The sequence below is a fragment of the Leucopleurus acutus genome (genome assembly GCF_964270905.1).
Source record: "Leucopleurus acutus genome assembly, chromosome: 17".
Taxonomy (NCBI): Eukaryota; Metazoa; Chordata; class Mammalia; order Artiodactyla; family Delphinidae; genus Leucopleurus; species Leucopleurus acutus.
The window spans coordinates 36,279,562-36,306,027 of record NC_139159.1 but is presented as its reverse complement, the minus strand read 5'-3'; the positions used below and the strand labels follow the sequence as shown (position 1 = coordinate 36,306,027).

The 26,466-nt window shown below is 44.3% G+C and overlaps 1 protein-coding gene across 1 annotated transcript; it reads left to right on the top strand.

Annotated features, from left to right (window-relative positions):
* Window positions 1-9,702: 9,702 nt before the first annotated feature.
* On the top strand, window positions 9,703-20,099 carry LOC309973992 (metabotropic glutamate receptor 7-like; the record flags this gene model as incomplete). The annotated part of the gene is made up of 2 exons (XM_082858447.1): window positions 9,703-10,221; window positions 19,502-20,099. 2 exons carry the CDS (start codon window positions 9,703-9,705, stop codon window positions 19,535-19,537), a joined length of 555 nt encoding a protein of 184 aa, XP_082714573.1. The 3' UTR covers window positions 19,538-20,099.
* Window positions 20,100-26,466: the final 6,367 nt, after the last annotated feature.

The window sequence follows — 26,466 nt, the reverse complement described above, 5'->3', positions numbered from 1 at the left end:
GCCCCAAACAATTGCACTGACCACACAGCTCTAAGCCACGTTCCAGGGCACTGCCATCTGTTCAGGAGTGAATGCTGGGAAAATGAACCACGCTGCTAATTTGCTTGATTGGGGGGAAAATAAGATCTCAAGTGACAGTGGGTGTAATTTATTTTTCCAACAAGAATAGGGGCAAAGCCATTTCATCCACCCCCCCACAACTGCTACCATAAATGAAAGCAATCACCTAATTAGTCCTGAATTACTAACTGGCAGGGTAAAGATCTGCTGGAATTCAAGCTGAAGTGGGGAGTCTGGAGAAAGGGATGTGATTTCTGCAGGGGAGGAGGGGAGGGGTAGGGCGGGGTGGGAGGGGCGGGAGGGGAGGGCAAGGCCTGAAGCCCATTGTGAGGTCCTGCGCCCCTGTGGTCTGGGGGCCGTGCTGGCCCTGACCCTGGGAGAAAAAGAGGCTCAGTGATGTCTTCAGGCCGTTCATTTTGTGCAGGAGAATGACTTTATAAAGTGAAGGAAAAAGAACCTGTTGGAGAAAACCTATCCGAGAGTTTCTCTGAAAATGCTACAGATGGAGATGAACTGGCTTGGGAAGGAGAGCACAGCCCTGTGGCGCCTGGCCACCCCGCTGCTGGTGGACCCCCCCCCCCCCCCAGGAAGGTTCTGTCACGGAAACGACAGGCAGATCTGAAACCAAGTTGGGCTTTACGTCATTAAGAAATCCCCCAAAGGAATGGAATAAAGGCCTCCTTTCACACTTTGGGTTTTGCATGTGTCCTGAGCAAGCGCCTCTTCCCCAGCTGAGACAGCGCGCTGTCCCCGCGACCCAGTGAGCGGCCCTCGTCCTGCGGGGAAAGCAAAACAGCAGCGGGGTGGGTGCGCGCCCAGAGCTGCCCCTCTCGCAATTGATTTGTTCAGGGATGACTTCTTGCGTTCTAGTTAGATGTGACTTTAATCGAAGTGCTTTCCTAAGGCGATTTATCACAACTGTGAACAGTCAGTCTGCACAGCTGCTGCTCTTTTAGGGAAACGCACAGGCTCGGGAGGCGGAGGGGCCGGCGCGGGCTCCCTCTTTCCCACGGACCGGCCCGCGTGCCCCTCGCCCACCAGAAATATGTGCGCCGCGTCCTCAGAGGCCGCCGCTTCTGTGCTCTGGCTCCTCTGCTGTTTCTGGCTGCTGAACAGCCATCTCCTCTCTCCTGGGAGGGGCAGCTGGTTTCCTTTTGGGGCGCTCCCCTTCTCCCCGTCTCAGCTCCTGCAGCGGAGACGAGGCTGCCCCTCTCTCCCTGCACGCTGTGGGCTGGGTGTGCAACCCGGCTCGGGCCACAGTCCCCCACCGTCCCCGCCGACCCAGCGCGGCGCCCACCACAGCCGGCAAAGCCCACACGGGGCGCCCAGTTAAAGCTGAACCGCAGATGAAAACCACGACTTTTTAGGGTGTCTTCAACATTGCATGCAACATACTTCTACTAAAAAAATTACTGTTTATCTGAAGTTCAGCTTTAACGAGGCGGGCATCCTGTATTGTGTCTGGCAGCCTTCTTGGTTGTAAAGAAAATGTTTGTCCAGAGCAGGTCAAATTGGAATCAGCCTAGGACTTTTAACTGGAGCTTTGGGGAACAAATACTTAAAAGGTATCTGTTGGGACTGCTAGGCTGGTAGGATTCATGCTTGCAACTGCTGGGAGCCAGCTTTGCTATCATGTGGGGAGAGCTGCTTGAACTAGAAGCCAACACCACAGAGAGCAGACCTGTTTCATTTGAACAGGTGGATCCAGCTGTTCTTGAAGCTGGCCCGGTGGGTGGTAGAGGTCAGGGTGCTGATGGCCAGGAGGGATAATAATTTCCTACCCCTCAAATCTGGGAAGTGAAAACAGCAGGGCTGAATGTGCCCACGGGGCATGGCTTCTGTTCAACTGGAAGAGTGGTGAATGACTATTGGGTGACAAAAACAGTCGGTCTACTATATTCTTACTTTGTTTGCTAATTGTTTTGCTGCATGTAAACTCTTTGTTGCATTAGCTCTTGTTCATGACATCATGTCTGGAGACAGGGTCTGATAGACTTACATGTGGAATTGGAGACTTCAATTTCAAATCTGCCTCTGCCTGGTTGAGTGGCTTTAGGGTTCTCGTAACCTCTACAAAGTTGAGTTTCTGGGTCTGAAACCTAAGGACAGAGGTGATCGTAATCCATTTGGGCTGCTATAAGAAAATACCAGAGCCTGGGTAACTTATGAACAACAGAAATTTATTTCTCATAGTTCTGGAGGTTGGAAGTCTAAGATCAGGGTGCGAGCAGATTCACAGTCCGGTGAGTATCCTCTTCCTGGGTCACAGTTGGCGTGTTTTCTCTGTAACCTCCCATGGCAGAAAGGTCGAGGGACCTCTGCGGGGTCTCTTTTATGAGGGCACTAATTTTGTTCATGAGGGCTCTACCCTCATGACCTTATCACCTCCCAAATGCCACACCTCCTGATACCATCACTTTGGGGGTTAGGATTTCAACATATGAATTTTGGGGGAGGCAAATGTTCAATCTATAGCAGAGGTACTTTCCCCATAGGATGGGGGAGAGGGAAAGTATGTAAGCACCTGTCATAGGGCCTGGTGTGGAGCAGGTGCCCCATACAGATGTTATTACAAAATATTGAGTATAGTTCCCTGTGCCATAGAGGAGATCCTTCTATCTATTCTATGCCTTCTTTGAATGACCGTAGCACTTGTTGTCTGTATCATTTTTATGTCTGTTGTTGCTTTGTGACTGAAAATGAAAAATTTCTATTTGTCCATGTCCTGGCCCTTACATAAAAATGTGTTCATTTATCTATTTCATATTTATTGACTACATCTTAGACACTGTGTTAACTGCTGGTTCTAGACGTTAGTAAAATATAGACCTTCCTGCTCAAAGGGTCACAGTATTTGTGGGAAAGCAAAAAATGAACAACCTATGTCTCTAAGAGCTTTGTACTTCCCAAAGAGAACACACCTCGTAGGTACAATAAATCCATGTATCATACGTAAATGTATAAATAGTTAATGGTATTATACACCTGAGATAACTGCTTTTCGATTCTGAGGAAATGATGATTATATTTCACCAGGAGCTCAATACCACTCTGAGAATGAGGGCTTAACCCCCGACTTGACTCACTGCCTCGCTTTCCTATATAAAAATACACAAGTCTGTACATACGCTCTAGAAAAAGGCTTATCTGGCATGAATTTCAGATAGCAAGAAGAAAACTTCAAGAGGTTCAGAGAAGCATCCAGAAGCTCAGATGACTGTCTGGCACTAATACAACTTGCTTGACAGGAAAATAGAACTGTAAATCTCACAAAATTAGATGATCTTTTAAGAATTTCAAAACCTCCTGCTATTAATTGGAAATCCTAGAAGAATAGCTTCTTTTAAAATGTACTGATAATATGCTTTACAGCTTAATATTCAGAAGCCTATGTTTTGGCTAAGTGAGCTTCAGGAAGGAAGGAAATTTGCGGTTTACCTCCACTTACTTTGGAACCGCTGGTTCCAAACATCTACTTCTATGCACAGTCATCTTATCATCTGTAAAATGGAGGCAACTCTAAGACAACAGAGTTACAGAGATGTTGCACAGCTCCATGTGTCATTGTCTTCATTTGTTTCAGAATACCAATAACATCTAAGCGACTACTGAAAGAGTGCTATATTATTTGGGGTCATCTAGTGCAGCTCTGTCAAAGTAAAGAAAAGGGACCTAGAATGACTATAATTTTCCCAAGAGGACACAATTATTTTATGGCAAATCTGGGACAAGAACCCTGATCTCTTGGATCCCATTCCATTGTTCTTTCATTGGGTTCTGAACAACCCAGAGAAATAAAGAGAAATAAAACTCCTGTGTGCTGTGTCACTGGTACAGGACACGGCAAGATTGGAATTGGAGCACTACATATTAAGAGGTATCTGAGAAATTCTTCAGACTAATTGAGATATATACCAGGTACATAGAAAACAGTATGTTTTATGAAGATGATTCTGTGCAATGAACAGAACTGGTAACACACACTGGAAGGTGAATTCTCATTTTCTGGCACCTTGAAAACGCCACCTCAACATACACGTTAAAATAAACATTTGAACTGGGTCATATTTAATTCTGCATGCTCTTGTAAGTCAGCAAAATATTCCATATATCATTTAAGTTGTCACTCACTTTTTAACTTGACTTTCAATTTCTAAAAGTCTTTCCAACCATAAAACAGAGGTGGGAAAATGGTATATGGGAAGCTGCAGAGATGAAATAAGCTTATTTCATTAGGCATAAAGATGAATATCCAAACAACTTCTTCATGGCTGAAAGTGTCCAAATCTACTGTCTTCATTTTGTAGTCAAGGCTTCCGGAAAAATATGCTAATGGATTCCTTATTACCCGAATGCCCCATATCAGTTTCAGTAGGTATCATTATATGTTATGGAAATTTTTCTCAGTGACAGTGAAAGACATCCTGGCTGAACATCCCCCTGCCCATGACACAGAGATGATGGTCTCAAGCTATCTTGAAGGCATTGGAGCCCACACTACCCGTTACTAATGTTAATGGAGGATAAAACTTCATATTCTGTTTGCTCTATATTTGTTCAATCACTTCTTCCCTTCATTAAACTGGATGGCCCATAATTGAGTCTGTAGTGCGTCTATCATTGGAAACTGAACAAAGTTTTGTTGGTTTTATTAATGTCATACGTTTCTAGGGAGGGTCTATTCAATAACTAAGTCTAGTTTCACAGTTACAAATAAATTATGATGTAACTTTGAATAAATTAAGCTCATCATAAAGGAAGGATACTGAGAGTTGCTACTACCCCTTCCTTGAGGGGCTCTCGTAAAGCGCTAAGTAAAGTAACAGAGGTGTATATGTATGCATATATCTTCAATGATATTTGTACAGACTTAAAAAGAACTCTACAGAATGCATTATAAAAACCTTAATGCTGTGTGTCCCTAGTTCCCAGCTCTCTCATTAGAACTACTTAAATGAACACAATCTTATCTGTTAGGATAGCTATCAGAGTACTCCAAATACTACTTCTTGCAGTACCCTGTCCCAACCATTTGCCATCCTCTTCCCATTAGTCCTCAAGTCAGAAGCCCCGAAGATCTGTTCATTAATTTATGAACACATTTCTTCATCCAGCCAAGAAAATTGATTGATCCCTTACCAAATTTCAGGCACCATTGTTCAGTATGATTTATAGGCATGTTCAGGAGACACAGCAGTGATTAACACAGATGAATATAGTCTCTCTTGAGCTGAGGGGGGAGACAAAAGTAAATAAGTAAATATAAGTATAGGGCTCCCCTGGTGGCGCAGTGGTTGAAAGTCCCCCTGCCGATGCAGGGGACACGGGTTCGTGCCCCAGTCCGGGAAGATGCCACATGCCGCGGAGCGGCTGGGCCCGTGAGCCATGGCCGCTGAGCCTGCGCGTACGGAGCCTGTGTTCCGCATTGGGCGAGGCCACAACAGTGAGAGGCCCGCGTACCGCCAAAACAAAAAAAGCTATGAAAACAAAACCTATGGATGGAGACCTCCATGAAAGATGGAAGAGTATAATAATGGCCAGAGTACATTACTGTGGCAGAAGCAGCAGCCCTTAAGGAGGACAACTTTATAAATTACAAATTGGATTTAAATAGACAGGGAATTGAAAGTGGAGACATTATTTTCTGCAGAAGATGATGGACAGGGGAGAACAAAGAAAATAAAACTGAGATTGTTAGCAAAATACAATGCTAAACATATAAGTTAGGACTGAGTCCTTAACTTTCATTTTTATTAATGAGTGGGTGAGTATAGATTACTGACTACACAGAACCAAGCCTGGAAACACATTTTATATTTATGATCTTTGTGCCTAAAACTAGATTCTCCTGCAATTTAATATGACACTAGGACAATGACTGGCCAAGTTTTAGATTAATCACTCTTACACAAAGATTTTTCATTCATATAATCTCAAACAAATACTGCGTCACCAATTAAGTTCCAGATCCTATGCACTCTGGCTGAAGATATAAATATCTTGCAAGCCCAGCGTCACTTTCCTCTTTCTCTGGTAACAAATCACACTTTCTATTATGACAATGGCCCCAGTTATCGGCCCAGGAATAAACACTAGACTCAGGAAGAGCCAATTAAAGCCCTCCCTTAGAGTTGATCGAGAGCTTTAAGGTTAGAGTATTTCAATCTTATGAAATTTTTGTAAAACAAAATTATTTCAAAATCTACTAATTATTCTTTAAGTTCTAGAAACTGCATTCTGCGACTAAGAGGACAATTTATTTGCCGTCGTTTCTGCTCTGCCCACTTTATGTTTCTGTTATTGTGAGATAAAGGCAGTGGGGAATGGCAAACCAATTCTGATTCATTCAACACATGAGTGCTTCTTAGGTACAAAACACCATTCTGAACATTGTCCGAGGTAAAAAGATAAATAATACCTAGCCCCTTATAATACCTAGCCCCTTACCCTCAAGGATCTTCCAGCTTAGCAAGGGAAATAAAACATGCACACAGATGACTGCAACAAAAAGAAGATAATGATTGCTGCCAGATGTTTGGGGAGAATGAGGAGAGCAAAGAGAGAACACAGAATAAGGCAACATTCAACAGTCAGCCAAGAACTATTTGTTGAGCAATTGCAAGCTGTGACCTGGAAATGGAAGAGGAGAACATAGATCTTCACATGGGCAGGTGAAAAATCAAGTGTTATTACTTGTAACACAGCTCTTCAAATATATTTTTTGGCACCAAGTGCCTACTAAATAGCCTTAAATTAAAAACTAAATAAGGATACAGTCTCTATCAAATATAGCCTCAGGTACTGATGCCTAAATACTAGGATCACAGTATTTGTGTTCCCAAGGATGCCTTTCTATTGCTTTGCTTCTTTCCCCCTTTCCAAATTAGCTAATGCTGCCTTACCAGGATATCTATTTCGATTGTTCCAGCCTTTTTGATCCAATGTATTGAATAGCAGAATAGGTGAGTTACAAGAGGATTATTTTGACTTCAAACAACAGAAATAAAATACTATATAATTGAAAAAAAAGAGGCAATCTTTCAGGCACATGTGGATCCAGGAGTTCACATGTTCTAACCAGGTCCCTTTCTCTCTTCCCCACCCCTTCCTCTCTCTGCCTTTTCTCCTCTCTGGTATTTCTCATTATGGGATCCAAATATTTCCCTGTTTATGTGGGAGCTTCTGGCACAGCTGCGGGCTTATACGCTCGCAGCTCCAGGGCTGGCTGGAAGGGGCGGGCGCATCACAGCATAAGGTTGCACAAGGTGTGCACTTATATAGCAGGGCATCACATCTATGAGTGATGGATGATCACATTGTACACAGGGGTAGCTTCTCATAGTTTTTACATCACTTTTCTTGAAGATGGCAGTAAAATGGTATGTTTTTACAAAATCAAATAGTGTAACATTGTCCAAAAGATATACATGAAGCATTTCGAGGAAGGAGGCTCCTTTTTCTTTTAACTCCGGCACGGATTGTCTATTGGACAGTGGTAACCCTATGTCATCAACCTCGTTACTCCAGCAGAAGTCCAGGGATTAGCCCTGCATAACTCTTGTTAGCCTCTATTCCCTTCCTTGAACACTGTAGCCAGAAGGTTTTTTTCCTCCTCAAACCTTAAGTATTGAAACCTGGAGGAGGGGCATGTCTGAAAAGAAAATGATGGACTGGACTCTCCCTAGAAGGAAGATAAATGGGTGGTCAACAAGAAAAAAAATAAAATCCTCTGTACCAGGAAATGTTTGAAGTATTGTTTGGGTATCAAAAAACGGGTGCCCTACACATAAAGCAACAAAGGATATTGGTCTAAAAAGAACCCCATGGCCAAAGGCGCATGACCTATTTCAACAGAGGATTTGAAAGCTAAAAGTTAACGTGTAAAACATTCAATTCAATGTCATCATTTTACAGATGGGCAAAGTAAAACTCAGGCACAGGAACAGAAGTGCCAAGGTCAGACAGGTGGTTGGTGGAAGAGACAACCAACTTCCCAACTTCTGACTTTTTAGGGGTGTGTGTGTGTGTTGTTTTGTTTATGTGCAAGGACATTTTTCTTTAGTACACTAACATTACAACAGAAAGCATAGTCTTGTTTTGGTTTTCTCTGCGCCCTCAATTCTGTATAAGACAGTTTCGCTGCACTCCAACAGAAAGGCTCAGCAAGAGTAGAGACCACCATAAGCAGTACACGTGGGCACCAAGGGCAGATACATTGCCCTTCCTTGTGTAGGAACTAGGGCCACTTGTTGCTTTAATGGGCCAAGTTTGGGCTGGACCTGCAGGAGGGGACACCTTTGAAAAACAGCTTCCTAACTGCACTACAACCTGCTCTGGCATCCTGATTCCACTCCCCAAACCCCCCAAATCTTCAGCCAGAAAAAAAAAAAAAAAGAAGAATGGATCACTGGATCACTGGATCGATGGGGAGATTTCTGTCTGCTCCTCCTACTGCCACCTCTTTCTTGCTATTTCCTGCCCGAGGAAACCTGACATCAGCCCAAAAGCATCTCTGGAAATGGGCAGGAGGGAGCCTTACACCTGTCAGCGCCAGAGAAGAAAGTGCGCTCTGCAGAGTTCTCAGTTGTTCCACCTCTTGCGATGAAAGGAAGAAAAGGAGCGAATCCGCCACAGATTTACTGGAGACCAGGGTTACTTCATCCGGCTCCGGCCACAGTAACCCCTGAAGACCAAAGATGCATTTCCATTCCCAGCATTTCTTGTTGGCATCTTTCCCTACAGGCTAGCCCAGTGCCTGGCCCCGGAGAAGTCTCTGCGTAAAGGTTCTTTAGGTCATCAATCAGCCTCCTGTGTGTATGTGTGTTTTTCTTAGGAAAAACTGGCACAGACGAATTAGCAGTACAGACTGGGGTCTCCCTACTACCCTTCATGCTTGGCGGCATCACCTTCGACTACCTCGCATTCTCCCGGCGCTGACAGTCCCGGCTCCGGACCTCAGGGTTGGAAGCAGTCAGCCCCAGCTAGAACCGCCCTGTCCGGGGCTGATGCCACCCTGTGCCTAGAATGTGCGTGTGGGTGCAGGCGGGCGAGCGAGCGGCTTCTACAGTGAGACCGAAGCAGGAGCTCAGCCTTCGCCTGCGACCTGCAATCCCCAGATTCCCTGGGGACCTCGAAACTCCGAATCGGAGGTACTCCCCCCCCACAGCCGCCCATCCATTCCCTCCCCCCTTACCTCAGCACGCAGCCCCTCCCTGCGTGATGATGCAAAACCGTGGGGAGGGTGGGCGCTGGGAAGGGTGGGGAGAGCCTGAGAGCGAGCGAGGGTGGGAGGGAGTGGGCGGAGGAGGAGAGGGAGGCGCCGAACGCGCATTTAAAGCGATAGCCATCCTCGCTCTCTCCCCAGTGCTGGGCTGTTGGAGAGCTCGAGCTGCAAGCCACCGAGCGCGAGCTCGAGCGCGGCGCGCTGGCCGGGGAACCCAAGAGCGCACGGCGCCCCAAGCTGGCAGGCGCCGCGGGACCCCCCACCCTCGCCGGCTGCCCTTCCCCGGGCGCCCCTACCCTCCTCGCCCGCAGGAGACCCTGGGCTTCCCCGGAGGAGCTCACCCCAAGGGGCCAGGACTCCGGCGAGCCCGCCACCGTCCCCTCGAGTGCCGCCGCCACCACCGCAGCCGCGGGAGCAGTATGGTCCAGTTGGGGAAGCTGCTCCGCGCCCTGACTTTGATGAAGTTTCCCTGCTGCGTGCTGGAGGTGCTTCTGTGCGCGCTGGCGGCGGCGGCGCGCGGCCAGGAGATGTACGCCCCGCACTCCATTCGGGTCGAGGGGGACGTCACCCTCGGGGGGCTGTTCCCGGTGCACGCGAAGGGTCCCAGCGGAGTGCCCTGCGGCGACATCAAGAGGGAGAACGGGATCCACAGGCTGGAAGCGATGCTCTACGCCCTGGACCAGATCAACAGCGATCCCAACCTGCTGCCCAACGTGACGCTGGGAGCGCGGATCCTGGACACTTGTTCCAGGGACACTTATGCGCTCGAACAGTCGCTCACTTTCGTCCAGGCGCTCATCCAGAAGGACACCTCCGAAGTGCGCTGCACCAACGGCGAGCCTCCGGTTTTCGTCAAGCCCGAGAAAGTAGTTGGAGTGATTGGGGCTTCGGGGAGTTCGGTCTCCATCATGGTAGCCAACATCCTGAGGCTTTTCCAGGTAGGGGGGCGCTCCCTCCGGGGCAGAGCGCGCCGTAGCTCCCCGCGCTCTTTATCCTGAAGGCTGGCTTGGACTCCAGGGGTGCGGGGTCTGGTCAGCCTTCGCTCATTTCCACCCTGGAGATCCTGCCGAATCCCTCCCACCTCACCCGAGGAGGTACTTGCCCTGCTTGATTCATTTCCCTTCCATCTCTCCCCTGTCCGCGCTCCACTCCATCCGGCTTGACATTCTGGATTTATGGCCCCATTGACAAGAAACAGTCTCCGAAAAACAGGGCGATGATTTAAATGGGTTTGCATTCCAGTGAAATATGGTTCCAAAACAGGCTTGTAAAAGTGCCGGGCTCCTGTGAGAGCCACTTAGGCGCAAAGAATATGAAAGATGAGAAGACGCCTAGAAACTAGGCATTTCTCAACTCCCCAGCTTCCCTGCCCCAAGCCGCCCGACAAGCTGCAGCTGCCTTGGAAAATTTCGAGAAGAGCTTAGGGAGGCAGTTCTTAAACCGAAGGCTAGGTCTTCACCTACATTTGGACGTGAATTGCCCATTTCGCTCGGGTTGGATTTCCCGACCTGTCACCTATCTCTGCGAGGGCATGGGGCGGAAGGCGTGGGGACTGTCCTCAAGCGGGGAGAAGCCACCCGCAGACGTGCCCCCAGGTGATTTGCTCTGGGCAGTTGTTTGCACCGTCTAAACTGCCTTTGCGATCCGGCCACTGGCAGGAGCCGGGCGATCAGCTTTCTACTCCTGCCAGCTCAGAGCCCGGAGGTGAGCTCATGCTAACTGCGAGACACAGTCTCTTTTTCTGCACCCACCCTGTGCCCATCCTTTCCCACGACCTCCCTAACGCAGCCCCCAACCCCAGTCCTGGGTTTTGAGGACGATTCTCAGAGCCAGACAAGAAGGCGCCTGGAGGGAGGCAGTAGGGTGCGCTGAGCAAGGCCGGGCGGTCCTCTAGCTCCGGGTACAGGCGGGCAACGGCGGAAGATGCGAGGACGGCGGATCGGGCCCGCTGAGCGGTGGGCGGTGCTGCAGTGCTCTCTCACGGCCTGCTCCCGCAGCCTCGGCCCCACGGCTCCTGTGCTGCCCTGGGTATAGATGGATGGCTTCTGGATGAAGAAATTGAGTTTCAGGGTCTGCGTGACTATGGGTTCTCTTGTTTCTCTGTCTTTCTTCCTGTGTGTCTCTCTCCTTGTGTCTCTTTCTCCCTGCTTTTTTTTTTTTTTTTGTCTCTCTGTTTTTATGTTCTCCCTTTCAATTTCTGCGTCTCTTTTCCTTCTCTACCCCTATCTCCAAGTTTTTTGTTCATCTCTGTCTTGAAGTGATCCTTTCCTAATGCACAGCTCTCTCCCTGCCTGGTAGGACCCAAGCTCAGTTAGTCCCTTCTCCAGATGTTCTGGCTGACCCTTATGCTCCCCGTAGCTAAAAAGTCGGCTCCCTCTCAAGTGCCTTTCCTGAAGCATGTTGGGTTTCTGGAGGGGACTCCTTGTGAGATTCAAGCTGTCACTACATCAGCACCCAGGAGTATGAAGTTTGTGTTTGTGCCAGAAGGAGGGGTGCCTGTCTAAAGCTGCAGCCTGGTATGGCCCCTCTGAGCCTCTGAGCATCCCTAGCACCTGTTGAGTATGCCACCTCTAGATGTTTGCAAGGCCAAAAGTGCTTCTGGGCAGCCTTCACTTTGAGGTAATGCTTTCAGGAAGAGCCTGGGTTGTCGTAAGCAAAACCCAGAAGCACTTCCTTTACCTCTGAGCTTAAACTAGAGAACCTGAGGAGGCAGCGCTGCAGGGAGGATGAGGCCAGAGGTCACCTGAGAAACACAGGGGCAACTCACAGTATTTTTACTGGAGCTCTGGGGGTTGAAGGCACATTTGCTGTTTGACATTTAAAAAATTATTTTGGTGCCTTCACTTGGAGCTTGGGAGCTTGCAGATGGGCCTGCCTGTCGAAAAAAGAGTGAAATCTTAAAGTCAAGAGAGAGCTTGCAGACTAGGTGAAGGATTGTGTTTGCTGAAAAAGATTCCAGGGGGAGCTGATTCCTTCTCTGGTGTGTGGATCTGAGGCACTTGCAAGAAAAGAGAACGCTTGCCTTATGGTTAGTTCCCCCCTTCCCTGGGCTGGGAAGGAAAGGAACTGAATGCCAGCATTAGCAGTGTGTGTTGGGACCAAAACCATTCAGAGAAAACACTGTCATTTTCCTCTAATTTGCAAATTGCAGCTATTCATGTTGGATTGAACAGCTGAGGGAAAAGAGCCCCCAGTTTTCACCTGCATTTATTGAGAAGAGGCTGGTAGTAGGAGGGATGCACCAACTTGTAGCTTGTGCTGCAAGCTGGATATAAGCTTGGTGTGAGCATCCTGGTTAACCACTGCCCATGTTCAAATATACAGAGATAGATTCCAACAATCTCTTCCAGTAGCCTTATTTTTGCGTGTGATCTTAGAAGCTCCTGGCATGTAAGTCCAGCCCCCAGTTTCCCAGCCTCTGTAAACCTGCAAAATGAATAGAGAGAATAGTGGAACACAGACCCCTTGTTCAAAGACACAGTCACTTTAGGGAAAGAGGAAAAGAACGGGTAGGTGAATCTTCTCTGGGATTGCAGGGTTCAGCTCAATGAAGACTGTCCTGTATAAAAGAAACTCCTCTAAATGGTTGAATTCTTAGCTCTCCAGAGATTTGAGTTTTCTTTTCCCCAGTCCCTGTGGGTTGCTGTGGGGAATGTGCCAAACCTATCATTTGAGATAAAAATTTATGGTGAGGTAAGCTTCTAGGCTGGGGGAAGGAAGACTTAGTGACTGAAATGGGGGATGCTAAGCACTGGGGGGCAGGAAGGAACAAGGAGCTAGTAATGGATGTAACAAATGCTGCAGCTGCCAGCAAAGCCTGGATTGAACTTCCTTCCTGAAAATGAGGACCCGGGCAAGAATGACCACTCAGATGTAAACAGTGTCTCTGACTGGGCATTCTCATCTGCCTGCCGGTGGGCCAGAGCTGAGCAAGTCCTTTCTCTCCTCTGTATGCACACTGAATTGGTTAGTAAGTGACATGTCAGAGGACAGGAATCATATTCAGTGGATCTTTCAAATCCAGGAGTTTGAGGCTAATGAAATTAGTGTGTGGCCAGGGCTCTGCCAACTAGAATTAAGTCACTGCAGCCACCCTGCAATGCATTTTCAGCCTGAAGGGAGCATCAGGGAGGAATTTCGGGAGATTTGTTTCTGAGCCTGTACCAAATAATACTCTCCTAATGCTAAGAAAGATTAAATGTAAATTAATATTGACTACGAGTAACATATTTAAAAAATAATCGCCGAGTGGGGGATGGCTTAAAGTGGAGAGATTATATAATATGGTGTCCAAAGAATAAATCTCCCCTGACCACTGTTTCATGGGCTATAAGTAAGATCTATTACAATGGAAAGTAATGGGAACGTTTTTATTCAAGGCTTCTCTGCTATTGACTTGAGAGCAAACACTCTGAGAGTATAAATTACTCTTGCTGTGTGCTGACTCTGAATGAACAATATTTCATGTGCAGTGACATGGTCTAAGCTATAGACTTGGAATTGAATGGCATCTGTTTCAATTGTTTTGTTCTCTCAAGAGCAACTAGATAGAAAAAAGTGGTCAATTTGACCCTTGTGGGAGCGTGTTGCAAATCTAAACCTGTGTCCCTCATACCATAAATGAAATACATTTGTAAATTTGTGTTTTCCTTCTGTTCATTGATGCTTGAGTATAATCTCAAACTTTGGCAGCAACATTTTATACATAAGTACTTGGTTTTCTTCCTTTCTTCTTTCTCTGTCTCCTCTCTCTCTCTCTCTCTCTTTCTCCATCTTATGTAATTGGATAGAACTGGGCACCTAGGATGATGTGGTGTTACTATAGTGGGATTTTTTTTTTTAAAAAAAACAACTCTCACTTACCCTTTTAAAAATTTCATAAATACAGGTGTCAGTGCCATTTGGAATAGTCTCTATAACAATTTCTGTCTCCACATTTACTGTGTTTCAGCAAATTTACCTAACAGATGGTGAGTGGGCAATTTTTAAAGGGGCATTTTTTAAAAGAGCGGAGAGGGAAGGAATAGAGACAGGCACATACTATACTTGAAGTTACCTCCACGTGTATTTTATGTGTGTAAACCCATACAATTAAGAAGTCTTTGGATGTTTTATCTTCAAGAATAATTCAGATACTGGATTACTTGAATATCATAAACATTTAGGGTTTAACAGATTTGTTACATATAGACGTTGTATCATGGATTTAAAAGACCATAGCAAGCGGGCAGCGGCGGGCGGAGCGACCGAGGGGCGGCGCGGGCTGGGCGGCGGGTGAGGGGGTCCGTGCTTCCTCGTGGTAGAGGGCTGGGGTTCGCCGGGGACGCCAGGTTGCTCCGCGTTGCCAGGTAACCGAGCGCTTGCCCCGCGCTCGCTCTTCCGCCCGGGCCGCCCTCGGCGCCGCCTGAGCCGCGGTGCGGGCTGCGCGGGGCGCCGGTTCCGCGGAAGCCTGGGTCGGGCGCTGTGTGCGGGACTCTCGTCGCTCGTGGACGGGGCGCGAGCGCGCGGGGGACGTAGGGCGCCGACCTGGGCCTCCTCGGCGCTCCGGCTCCGCTCAGGGCGCCCGCTCAGGGGCCTCCGGCGCGAGGCCCCCTTCGTGGTCAAGATGGCGGCGCCCAGGCGGGCCGCGCCGAGGTGAGCTGGAGCATGGCCCGGAGAGGGGCGAGTCTGCCACGCCCAGGACTTGGACCCCGGGCTGGTCTCCCGTCTCCCGGGGAGCGGCGGGTGAGTGGGCGCGGCCGCGCGTAGGTCCCTCTCGTGGGGTGGTCAGCTCTCCGTGCGTCCGCAGACTTCTGTCGTCTGATAGATCTGGGGTGGCCCAGGTTGGAGGCGAGGGTGCTTGATGGGGGAAACCTGAGGGGTTTAAGGACTCTATTGGGATCGTTTCAGACCTCAGTAAGAAGCTGAGCAAGTTTCCTCCTGACTCTCTTCCCGGCTAAGTTTTCTCCCTTCTCTTAAGGCGCCAGCTTTTCTGAATCACCTTGTTACCCGGGGGGATACAATTGGTGGTTCTGACCGTGGAACGTAGGACCCGGCGCGGGGAAGCCTGAGCTGGTTCTAGTTACTTTGTTTGCAAAGCACTTGTCTTGTCTTTGGAATCTTTGTGTATGTAACCAACGTTGGGAAGAGCCAGCGTTTTCTCCTCCAAAACACTGCGAGGGGTAACTTTATACGTAAGAAACAAGTGGGCGTCCACATCCATCTCTTTTCCAACCATTGAGTTTTGGTTGTGTTTCCTTTCTTTAAGTTTGTCTCGTTCTGAAGTGATAACAAAACAAAAACAAAAACAAAAACAAGGCCATAGCGAATTACACAAAGTATACTCTAGTCTCAGTCCTGCCATTAATTAGCTTAAGTCATTTAATTTTTCTAGGCCTCATTTTTCTCATGTGATGTTTTTTCTTTGAAAAAGTATAGTTTCTGGAAGTCTCTAATCTCTGTGTCATAGTTCAGCTTGGAGAAAACCTGTTCTTATCCAAACTCCATGACATTGTATTTCCAGCTCCAACTTTGGACTTTGAGTGAGTTGGGGGCAACTTTTTAAGGATATTTTCACACAGCTTTTTTAGTTAATATCAGTCTAGCTGACTTGTCATACTCAGACTTTCTCCCATATTCTTTTACCAGTGTGTTCCTTAGTCATATATATAAAGACTGTTGTGGGAAAAATGACCTCCTGGGTCAGCTTACTGCGTGGTCATCGACACAGGGCAGGGAGTAAGATTCTGTGGATTTTACAGAAGCAGATACAGGTTTCATTATCCATGTCCTCTTCCCTTTCATCTTACAAAAACAGCAGGCTTTTCTTGGAGAACTGCCAGATAATGCCATCCTGCCTCCTGACGGGCCCCGGGGATGAGTCGCCCAGGGACTGAACTCCAGTAAAGCAGGTGATTGGCTCATGGGTAGGCATCTGACCTCGGCTAAGTCTATCAGACTGCTCCCCAGGACTTTTGTCTCAGAGCAAAATGGAAGAATTGTCTTTTCTCTCTGGAATTTCTAAGCTGGGGAGATATGACTCTGGGACTCCCAGTGACCATCCAGCACAAGAAGAGACTTTCTGTAAAATAAAGTCTTGCAGAGGTAAGCAGGGCTGAGCGATGTAGAGAGAGCTGGAACCCTGCTGATACTCTGGAACGTCCAGATCCAACTGTATCTGAATATGGCTGCATCCCTGAATTTCTAGTACTTGTTTGTTGAGCTTGTTGTTGTTGTTTGGGTTTTGTTTTTAAATTTCCTTTGACTATTTTGAATTTGTTTTCAGCCATGTGCATTTGAAAGCATCATAGCTAAAAGAGCTAATTTCCTACGTTAATGTCACGTTTGCTTCCTTAAGTGAAAAATAATATCCGCTATTTTCTTTAAATAAAATCCTTCTAGCTCAGGTTTGAGATATTCAAAACTCTGCCTCCTACCCCCCTCTTTTCCAACATTTACTATATCACCTTGAAGCATTTGTGACCACATCTTTCCCATCTAGACGCAGTTGAGAGAGAGAGCAAAGACTTCTGATATAAACTGCAACCTATACGCCTCCTACCTGGAAGCTTTAGAACATACTTGATTCTTGTCATTAAAGCAAATCTTTTGTTGTTGTCTCCAGGACACAGAAGCATTTTCATGGCATAATGGAGTACAAAGTACATTAAGCCTAACTCTACTTCTCATCCTCTTTTACTTTAAATAGGCAGAAAAGAACCATCTCAAACACATTTTCCCAACAAATAAAATACATATACGATTATGTTTAGAAGACGTTTATGCAACATATAGTTAGACTGATTAATTAATGGACCTTTCGCCAGTTGGCACAGTAAATATATATGTTCAATGTGCTCAATTAAAAAGAAGACAATAACATATTTTTACAGGTTAATTATCTGAGAAGAGTATTGTGCCAGCACACTTGTTACTACAGTATTTCATGTTTGACAGGTAATCTTCTTTCAATTATATTTACTGCTAAATGTTTTTTGGATCAAGCTATTAAATTATAAGGTCAAAAGTAAAATGATATGAAATTACAATGATAAAGGGACACATATCCCACTTTATGAGAATAGAAGTTCTAATTTCTTTTCAGTACTACTAGTAGTGACCACAGTACTAATTTGAGCCCTTACTATGAGCCACTGTGCGCATATACATTTAGTTCTTACAGTAGTTCTGCAAAGGGCATATAATAATCCACAGTGTAAAGCTGAAGAAAGTGATTCTCATAGCTGAGAGTCACATAGCTGGTGAGTGGCAAAGTCTAGATTCAAACTTAGAGTCGTCTGACAATGCCCAGGTTGTTGACCACTATGTACACTGCTCAATTGTTGCACCAATAAAGAAGTGCTTGAAATAATTATAGATTTGCCTACCCCGAAACTGCAGTGATTTAAAGACATCAAAGTTGCCAGTTGCTTAACCACATCTACTTACAGTAAGAAATTACATTTTATTTCATTTCTAAAACAAGATTAATTCTGCAGGCCCATAGAAACTTGAGCACACAAATCCTACCTCCAAATGAAAGATGCTTGTTTTCCATTATTCAACAGATGGCCCTGTACAGAGGCAATAAATATATAGTAGAATTTTCATTCAAATAAATGAGAAGAGAGGTTTCTTCTTGTCCTGATTCAGTGCCCATCATTATGGATTATGATGGCTCTTCCCAAACTTTACTTCATTCACTCCACTCTTTCTACAAAACTCCAGTAATGGAATCCATCATTCAGATATATGTGCAAAGCGAAAGGACTGTATTAATACAGTTGCTGAAAGTCAAGTTGATAGAGCACAGGAAATACATCCTAATAAATGCAACATTAATGTTTGTGTGGGCCTTGGAGTGAGGGGTAGAAGAATTTTCAGTTTAATGGAATATTTTGCCTCTTGCTATGAAAGTGTGGCTTAATAGTCTTGTAATTGGTCATTTACAGAATCCTCCATCTGTGGGTTTCATGCTTTCTTTACTCTGCAGCTGTTGATTCCTTCTCTTGTTCTGGATGGAAGGTAGCAACGAAGCCACTTCAAAGGGCTGAGCCTGCCTTTTTGTGTTATTGTTTAGATGAAGATATTTCCATTTATTAAAGCACACTATTTAAACATTTTTATCATGTTTCAAACTTGACTGTGTCCTGAAGGTATGAGCACAGGCAGACATAATGGGGGATGTTTTCCAGGAGAGAACATACCCTTATCAAAGGAATTATCAGAATTTTCATGTATGGATTGAGAATCAAATTCTGGAGTTAGACCTGAATTTAAATTCATACTCACAACTTATTACCAGTCTCATCTTGATCAAACGGTTACCACACTTCTCATCAATTTCTTTATCTTTGAAAGCAGAATAAGAGAAGTATGCCTGGTGGAGTTACACATAAAGCTCATCTGATAGAATATTCATAAGGATTTTGCACAAAATATACATGGAAATATTTTAGCACTGAGTTTAGCATGCGATTCGTCTTCAATACATTTAAGAGCTATTATTTTATTATTATTATGCTATCATTAAATATCACTATTACTTAAATGTCATTATTGCTAAAATTGCTGTAAAACTACCACAATAACCCATGATGAATTCCCCTCTTCTGTTTCCTTTGTTTAAATGGAAAATATATATATAAATCTAGACAGAGAACACTTTAGTGATCCTATTCAGTGGAGTGAGAATTTCCATGGCACTGATTAAAACAAATCCTGAATTGCATGGACTTAAGATAGCAGAGAGGGGCTTCCCTGGTGGCGCAGTGGTTGAGAGTTCGTGACCCGATCCGGGAAGATCCCACATGCTGCGGAGCGGCTGGGCCTGTGAGCCATGGCTGCTGAGCCTGTGCGTCCGGAGCCTGTGCTCCGCAATGGGAGAGGCTGCAACAGTGAGAAGCCCGCGTACCGCAAAGAAGAAAAAAAAAAAGATAGCAGAGAGGCTAAGAGATTTGAAGTTAGACATCCCCAAGTGTGAATTCTACTGTGACCCTCTTCTAGCTCTAGAACCTTGAGGAAGTTACTTAAACTTTCTGAGCTTTACTACTAGTTTCCTCATCTGTATCTTTTTCAGGACTATTTATGAAGCATCTTCCTGTTCTCTATGCTTGGACGTATCAATGAATAAATTAGACAAGAGCCTTTGCCTGCGTGCTCCTTCTTGCATGCTTTCTCCCTCCTTACACTCTCGTGTGGAAACGGATGTTATAAATAAATTCTATGCTTTGTCACAAGGTTGATGGGCGCTACGGGATAAGGAAAAGGATGTGAAGCTCACTGAAGAGGCTTGGGTTGGGAGTGCTGGAGGAGTGTACAGGTAGGTTCTGATTTTAAATAGGGTAGTCAGGGTGGATTTTATAAGTTGACATTTGAGCAAAGACTTGAAGTGAGGGAGTTGTCAGAATGTATGATGGGGAGACCACTCCCTGGGAGCAAGAATAACCAGTCCCAAAACTCTAAGGCAGAAATATGCCGGGCAGCTTGGAGGAATATCAAGGAGGCCACCCTGGCTGACTTAGTCAGTGGGGAGGAAGAGACAGCAGGAGGGCTGGAGGTCGGATATGTGATGGGATGGATTGGGTAAGTCCTGGGAGGCCATCACATGCATTGTGTCTTTTACTCTAAATGTAGGCAGCCAGGGGCAGGATTTTAGCCGAGGTGTGGCATGAACTGTCTCTTGTTTGAAAAGCATAACTCTATCTGTGGTCTTGAGGATGTGGGGAGAGAGTGGAGTCAGGGAGAATCTCGGGAGGCGACTACAGGATCCTCGAGGTCTATGTTGGTGGCCTGCACCAGGCTGCTAGCGGCTGGTAATTCTCAGAAGTGGCACATTGGGAAGGTTGTGACAGCATTTCGTGGTAGATTGAATGCAAGAATGGAAAGGAAGAGGGGGTCAAGTGTGAATTCGAGATGTAGGGCCTGGGGAACTGGAAAGGTGTGGTTACTGTCACCTAAGATGGAAAAAGTTTGGGGTAGAGCATGTTTGGGGGATTAAAGACCAGTTTTGGAGGTATAAGATTTGAGATGTTTTCGTGACATCCAAGTAGAGATGCTGAGTACACAGTTGGATACACAAGTCTGCAGTTCTGAAGAAAGGTCTAAACTAGAGATACACTTTAATATAATGGAGATATTAAGAATAATTACGTGGAAGCGCTATTTTAAAGATAAAATGAAGTAATGCAATTAGCACTCTGTCTTCTCAAAACATTTAATAACTGTTAGCTAAAATAATTACCTGAAATGAAAAAATACCTATAGTTTGTTTTGTTGTTTGCAGTAAAAGTGAATAAAATGTCACAATTATTTTAATAGTATTTGTGACACAGTAGTTTTAGTTAAGACACCATGACTACAAACATTTACACTAAACCTTTCAGTCTCCTGCTTTTCACTCTGATAGGGTACTTGGAACCATATTTTGTAAGGTTTAAGTTAGTTGTCATAGGGTACCTCTTTAATTAGAAGTAATTCTGAACTGTCTAGTTCCATGCAGTTTTATATACATATATGTATAATTATTATTTTATGATTTATCAAACTCTGTTGAAAATTTGCATCACTGATATACATTAGAATTTAAGCATTTACCCAGGTACTCAAGGAAAAAAATGTACTTGTCTTGTAATTTCCATAGGGGTACTTACTTTCACATCTTCCCTTCACTTTGCAATTGCAAACATGGCAGGGGAAATATTATCTTACTGGTCTTTGAGTTCCCCTTAGCTATCTGCAACTCCTTAAACAGCCTTTGTGGCTTAACCAAAATTCTCTTCCATCTTCATTCCGCTAACAGATATTGGTCTAAGCATGTACTTATACTAAAAAATGCATGACCACGTTGTCTCTACACATCTATAATTTTATGTTAACACTATCATTATGTAAGCTGTACTTTAATTGTAATTATAACAGATTTTATGTCAACACACATCCATTTCTAGTGTTCATCTGGTGTTCAAGGGGAGAGCAGCATGTCGTAAATTTTATCAAAATATAACATCTGAAGAATAGAACAGAGGGTAATTGTGTAATTCTGTATTCACTCTAATTAAGTTCAGTGGAGTTGGCATAATAGAATTAAGATGAAAAAAAAAAAGACATCGAGGTACCATGGCTCCCTCTCCTAACACACCCTTTTCGTATCCGAGAGCAGAGACTCAGCACCTTTCTGTACAGAAATGGAGACAGGAAGAGGCCAGAGGATGAATGACAGGCACGAATGAGGTGGAACTTTGAAGAGCAACATGGAAATGAAATACTTCTTTTGTATTTGGTAGGTGGGGAAAATGTACCAGCGTGTATGCCTACTGGGACCACGTTTTCCAGAACAGTTAAGCCCAGTGTCAACTGTGCTGTCCCACCTTCCTCATAAGTAGGAACATACTGTTACTTGAATCTTTGCTTCCTGTTTCTTGATAGCTGGTTGAGAAGATTATCACAGGAAGTGCATCTTGTTAGCAAATACACTGTTTTGAAATGATTGACACTCACTGAAGAGTGGCAACTCCAAGCTTGCTCTCTCTTGATCTTGGACTATTTAAGTCTGGAGTGCAGGAGTGGGTTATGGGGAAAGACCATTGGAATTCTTATGTCTTCAGCATAATGGTTATAGCATAATGGTTAGGAGTGTAGGTGCTGGTTCAAATCTCTGCTTTCCACTTGCTAACCATATGAGCTTGGGCAATTTACCTGATTACCTGAACCTCAATACTCCTGCCTATAAAATGATGTTAATAATATTTCATCCCCATAGACTTGTTTTCAATGTTAACATGAAGTCACTTACGCCAAGCACTTAATACAATGCCTAGAGCATAGTGAAGTCTATTATTATTACTATTACTACTACTACTACTACTACTATTATTATTATTATTATTATTACTGTCACGATGCCATGTGCTATTTTTCCTATGCCTTATTCCATTATCTTTTGCCCTGTCCCCCCATTTCTGTCTTGTTTCTGTACAAGGGTAGGTTTGTCACAGAGCATTTTCTTTCCCTAGTGTCTGACTCTTAGTCATCAAGGTGACTGGTCCACGACCCGACATTCATTGCTGCTCGTTGAGGCAACCCATTTTGAGAAGGGGAGTTGGATATTGATGCCAAGTTGGGTCAAGGAGAGAGAATTTTCTCTCTTCTGCACTCAGAGAGCTAAGTGAAATATTCAGGCCTCAGAAGGAGAATCAGGCAAAGGGCAACATGCTTAATTTCATACCTTAGTGATTAAGAACAAGTCAGACAGGCTGGATTTGAACTCATTTCCGTCATGTACTGACAATGGGATCTTAGGTGCTTTTGTAACCCGTCTGAGGCTCAGTCAACATCTGAAAGAGACGAATAACATTATCAGGACCTAGCGTATAGCCTCCTTGTAATAAGTGAGTAAATCCTTTTAAAACGTTCAGCACGTTGTTTGGCATATAAACACGTAATAAAATTTAGCTTCTTTGACTACTCCCGCTGCTAATATTATTAAGTAGCTGAGCAGATCTGAGGCCCATTTTTTTCTTAGATTGCACATAATCATTTGGACAACCAGCTCACATTGATCAACCGTTGCTTATGTATAAACCCCCATGAACCCAAAGGTGCTTTAACTCTCTCCCAGTCAGAGCCTGTTCTGGGGGCAGAAGCAACACCGGCACTACCCCCGTCATCTTTGCCTTTATTGTCACTACACTCGCCTGCTGTACTGAGCACTTTCTGTGTGCCAGGCACCAAATTTAGCCCTGCGTATGCACTGTATCATATAGTTCTCACACTCAGGTGGGAGACATTATCATCGTCCCCAATTTTCAGATAAAGACGCCAAGGTGTTGGAAAGGTAAGAAACTTGACCCACAGCAAGAGATGGAGCCGGAGTATTCAAACCCTTCTCTCTGACCTCAAGAACCCTTAAATATTAGCATACTACTACATCCTGGTAAGAAAATCTGCTTCCAGCCACTCTGGTGAGAGTAGAAATGATTCTCAGTCCCCACATTCTTCTATTGCCCATGCCACCCTAGCCTCAGGACTAGGGGGGAAAGGAAGTAATCTCTTCAAAGAGCAGCCAAAGGGAACTTACTCCCTTCTGCCTTTTCGTAATCAACTAACCAATATTTTATTTCCTTCTTAAGAGTCCCCACGTGTTCCTTTTGGTACTTAGCTTGGCCTTTTAGAATTCTGACATTCTGTACATGACTCATCCACTGTATTTCATGTTAATTTATTGAGGTCAAGTATAGGGTCTTACTCATCCTGAAGTCCAGTTATCCCCTGTCACTTCTAACTCTGTTCTTTTCTTCTCGTAGGACATCTGCAGATATTTATTTGAATTTTGTTGAATTGTTCTCATCAATAGTACATTAAAAGTTATACAGAAAGTGCTTTCTTATAAGGAAAACCACCTAAATAGATTTCTAGCTCTTTACTTTTTATAGCACTATTGTAGAGATTATAGATCTCCAGGTAATATTTTTTAGATTGAGTTCTTCATATCATCTTATTATTTTTTTTTGTTAACATCTTTATTGGGGTATAATTGCTTTACAATGGTGTGTTAGTTTCTGCTTTATAACAAAGTGAATCAGTTATACATATACATATGTTCCTATATCTCTTCCCTCTTGCGTCTCCCTCCCTCCCACCCTCCCTATCCCACCCCTCCAGGCTGTCACAAAGCACCAAGCCAATATCCCTGTGCCATGCGGCTGCTTCCAACTAGCTATCTACCTTACTATGTTTGTTAGTGTGTATATGTCCATGACTCTCTCTCGCCCTGTCACAGCTCACCCTTCCCCCTCCCCATAACCTCAAGTCCGTTCTCTAGGAGGTCTGCGTCTTTATTCCTGCCTTACCCCTAGGTTCTTCATGACATTTTTTTTTTCTTAAATTCCACATATATGTGTTAGCATACGGTATTTGTCTTTTTCTTTTTGACTTACTTCACTCTGTATGACAGACTCTAGGTCTATCCACCTCATTACAAATAGCTCAATTTCGTTTCTTTTTATGGCTGAGTAATATTCCATTGTATATATGTGCCACATCTTCTTTATCCATTCATCCGATGATGGGCACTTAGGTTGTTTCCATCTCCGGGCTATTGTAAATAGAGCTGCAATGAACATTTTGGTACATGACTCTTTTTGAATTATGGTTTTCTCAGGGTATATGCCCAGTAGTGGGATTGCTGGGTCATATGGTAGTTCTATTTGTAGCTTTTTAAGGAACCTCCATACTGTTCTCCATAGTGGCTGAACCAATTCACATTCCCACCAGCAGTGCAAGAGTGTTCCCTTTTCTCCACACCCTCTCCAGCATTTACTGTTTCTAGATTTTTGGATGATGGCCATTCTGACTGGTGTGAGATGATATCTCATTGTAGTTTTGATTTGCATTTCTCTAACGATTAATGATGTTGAGCATTCTTTCATGTGTTTGTTGGCAGTCTGTATATCTTCTTTGGAGAAATGACTATTTAGGTCTTCTGCCCATTTTTGGATTGGGTTGTTTGTTTTTTTGTTATTGAGCTGCATGAGCTGCTTGTAAATTTTGGAGATTAATCCTTTGTCGGTTGCTTCATTTGCAAATATTTTCTCCCATTCTGAGGGTTGTCTTTTGGTCTTGTTTATGGTTTCCTTTGCTGTGCAAAAGCTTTGAAGTTTCATTAGGTCCCATTTGTTTATTTTTGTTTTTATTTCCATTACTCTAGGAGGTGGGTCAGAAAGGATCTTGCTGTGATTTATGTCATAGAGTGTTCTGCCTATGTTTTCCTCTAAGAGTTTGATAGTTTCTGGCCTTATATTTAGGTCTTTAATCCATTTTGAGCTTATTTTTGTGTATGGTGTTAGGGAGTGATCTAATCTCATACTTTTACATATACCTGTCCAGTTTTCCCAGCACCACTTATTGAAGAGGCTGTCCTTTCTCCACTGTACATTCCTGCCACCTTTATCAAAGATAAGGTGTCCATATGTGCATGGGTTTATCTCTGGGCTTTCTATCCTGTTCCATTGATCTATCTTTCTGTTTTTGTGCCAGTACCATACCGTCTTGATAACTGTAGCTTTGTAGTATAGTCTGAAGTCAGGGAGCCTGATTCCTCCAGTTCCTTTTTTTGTTCTCAAGATTGCTTTGGCTCTTCGGGGTCTTTTGTGTTTCCATACAAATTGCGAAATTTTTTGTTCTAGTTCTGTGAAAAATGCCAGTGGTAGTTTGATAGGGATTGCATTGAATCTATAGATTGCTTTGGGTAGTAGAGTCATTTTCACAATGTTGATTCTTCCAATCCAAGAACATGGTATATCTCTCCATCTATTTGTATCATCTTTAATTTCTTTCATCAGTGTCTTATAATTTTTTGCATACAGATCTTTTGTCTCTTTAGGTAGGTTTATTCCTAGATATTTTATTCTTTTTGTTGCAATGGTCAATGGGAGTGTTTTCTTGATTTCACTTTCAGATTTTTCATCATTAGTATATAGGAATGCCAGAGATTTCTGTGCATTAATTTTGTATCCTGCAACTTTACCAAATTCATTGATTAGTTCTAGTAGTTTTCTGGTAGCATCTTTAGGATTCTCTATGTATAGGATCATGTCATCTGCAAACAGTGACAGCTTTACTTCTTCTTTTCCGATTTGGATTCCTTTTATTTCCTTTTCTTCTCTGATTGTTGGGCTAAAACTTCCAAAACTATGTTGAATAAGAGTGGTGAGAGTGGGCAACCTTGTCTTGTTCCTGATCTTAGTGGAAATGCTTTCAGTTTTTCACCATTGAGGATGATGTTTGCTATGGGCTTGTCATATATGGCCTTTATTATGTTGAGGAAAGTTCCCTCTATGCCTACTTTCTGCAGGGTTTTTATCATAAATGAGTGTTGAATTTTGTCAAAAGCTTTCTCTGCATCTATTGAGATGATCATGTGGTTTTTCTTCTTCAATTTGTTAATATGGTTTATCACATTGATAGATTTACGTATATTGAAGAATCCTTGCATACTGGAATAAACCCCACTTGATCATGGTGTATGATCCTTTTAATGTGCTGTTGGATTCTGTTTGCTAGTATTTTGTTGAGGATTTTTGCATCTATGCTCATTAGTGATATTGGCCTGTAGTTTTCTTTCTTTGTGACATCCTTGTCTGGTTTTGGTATCAAGGTGATGGTGGCCTCGTAGAAGGAGTTTGGGAGTGTTCCTCCCTCTGCTA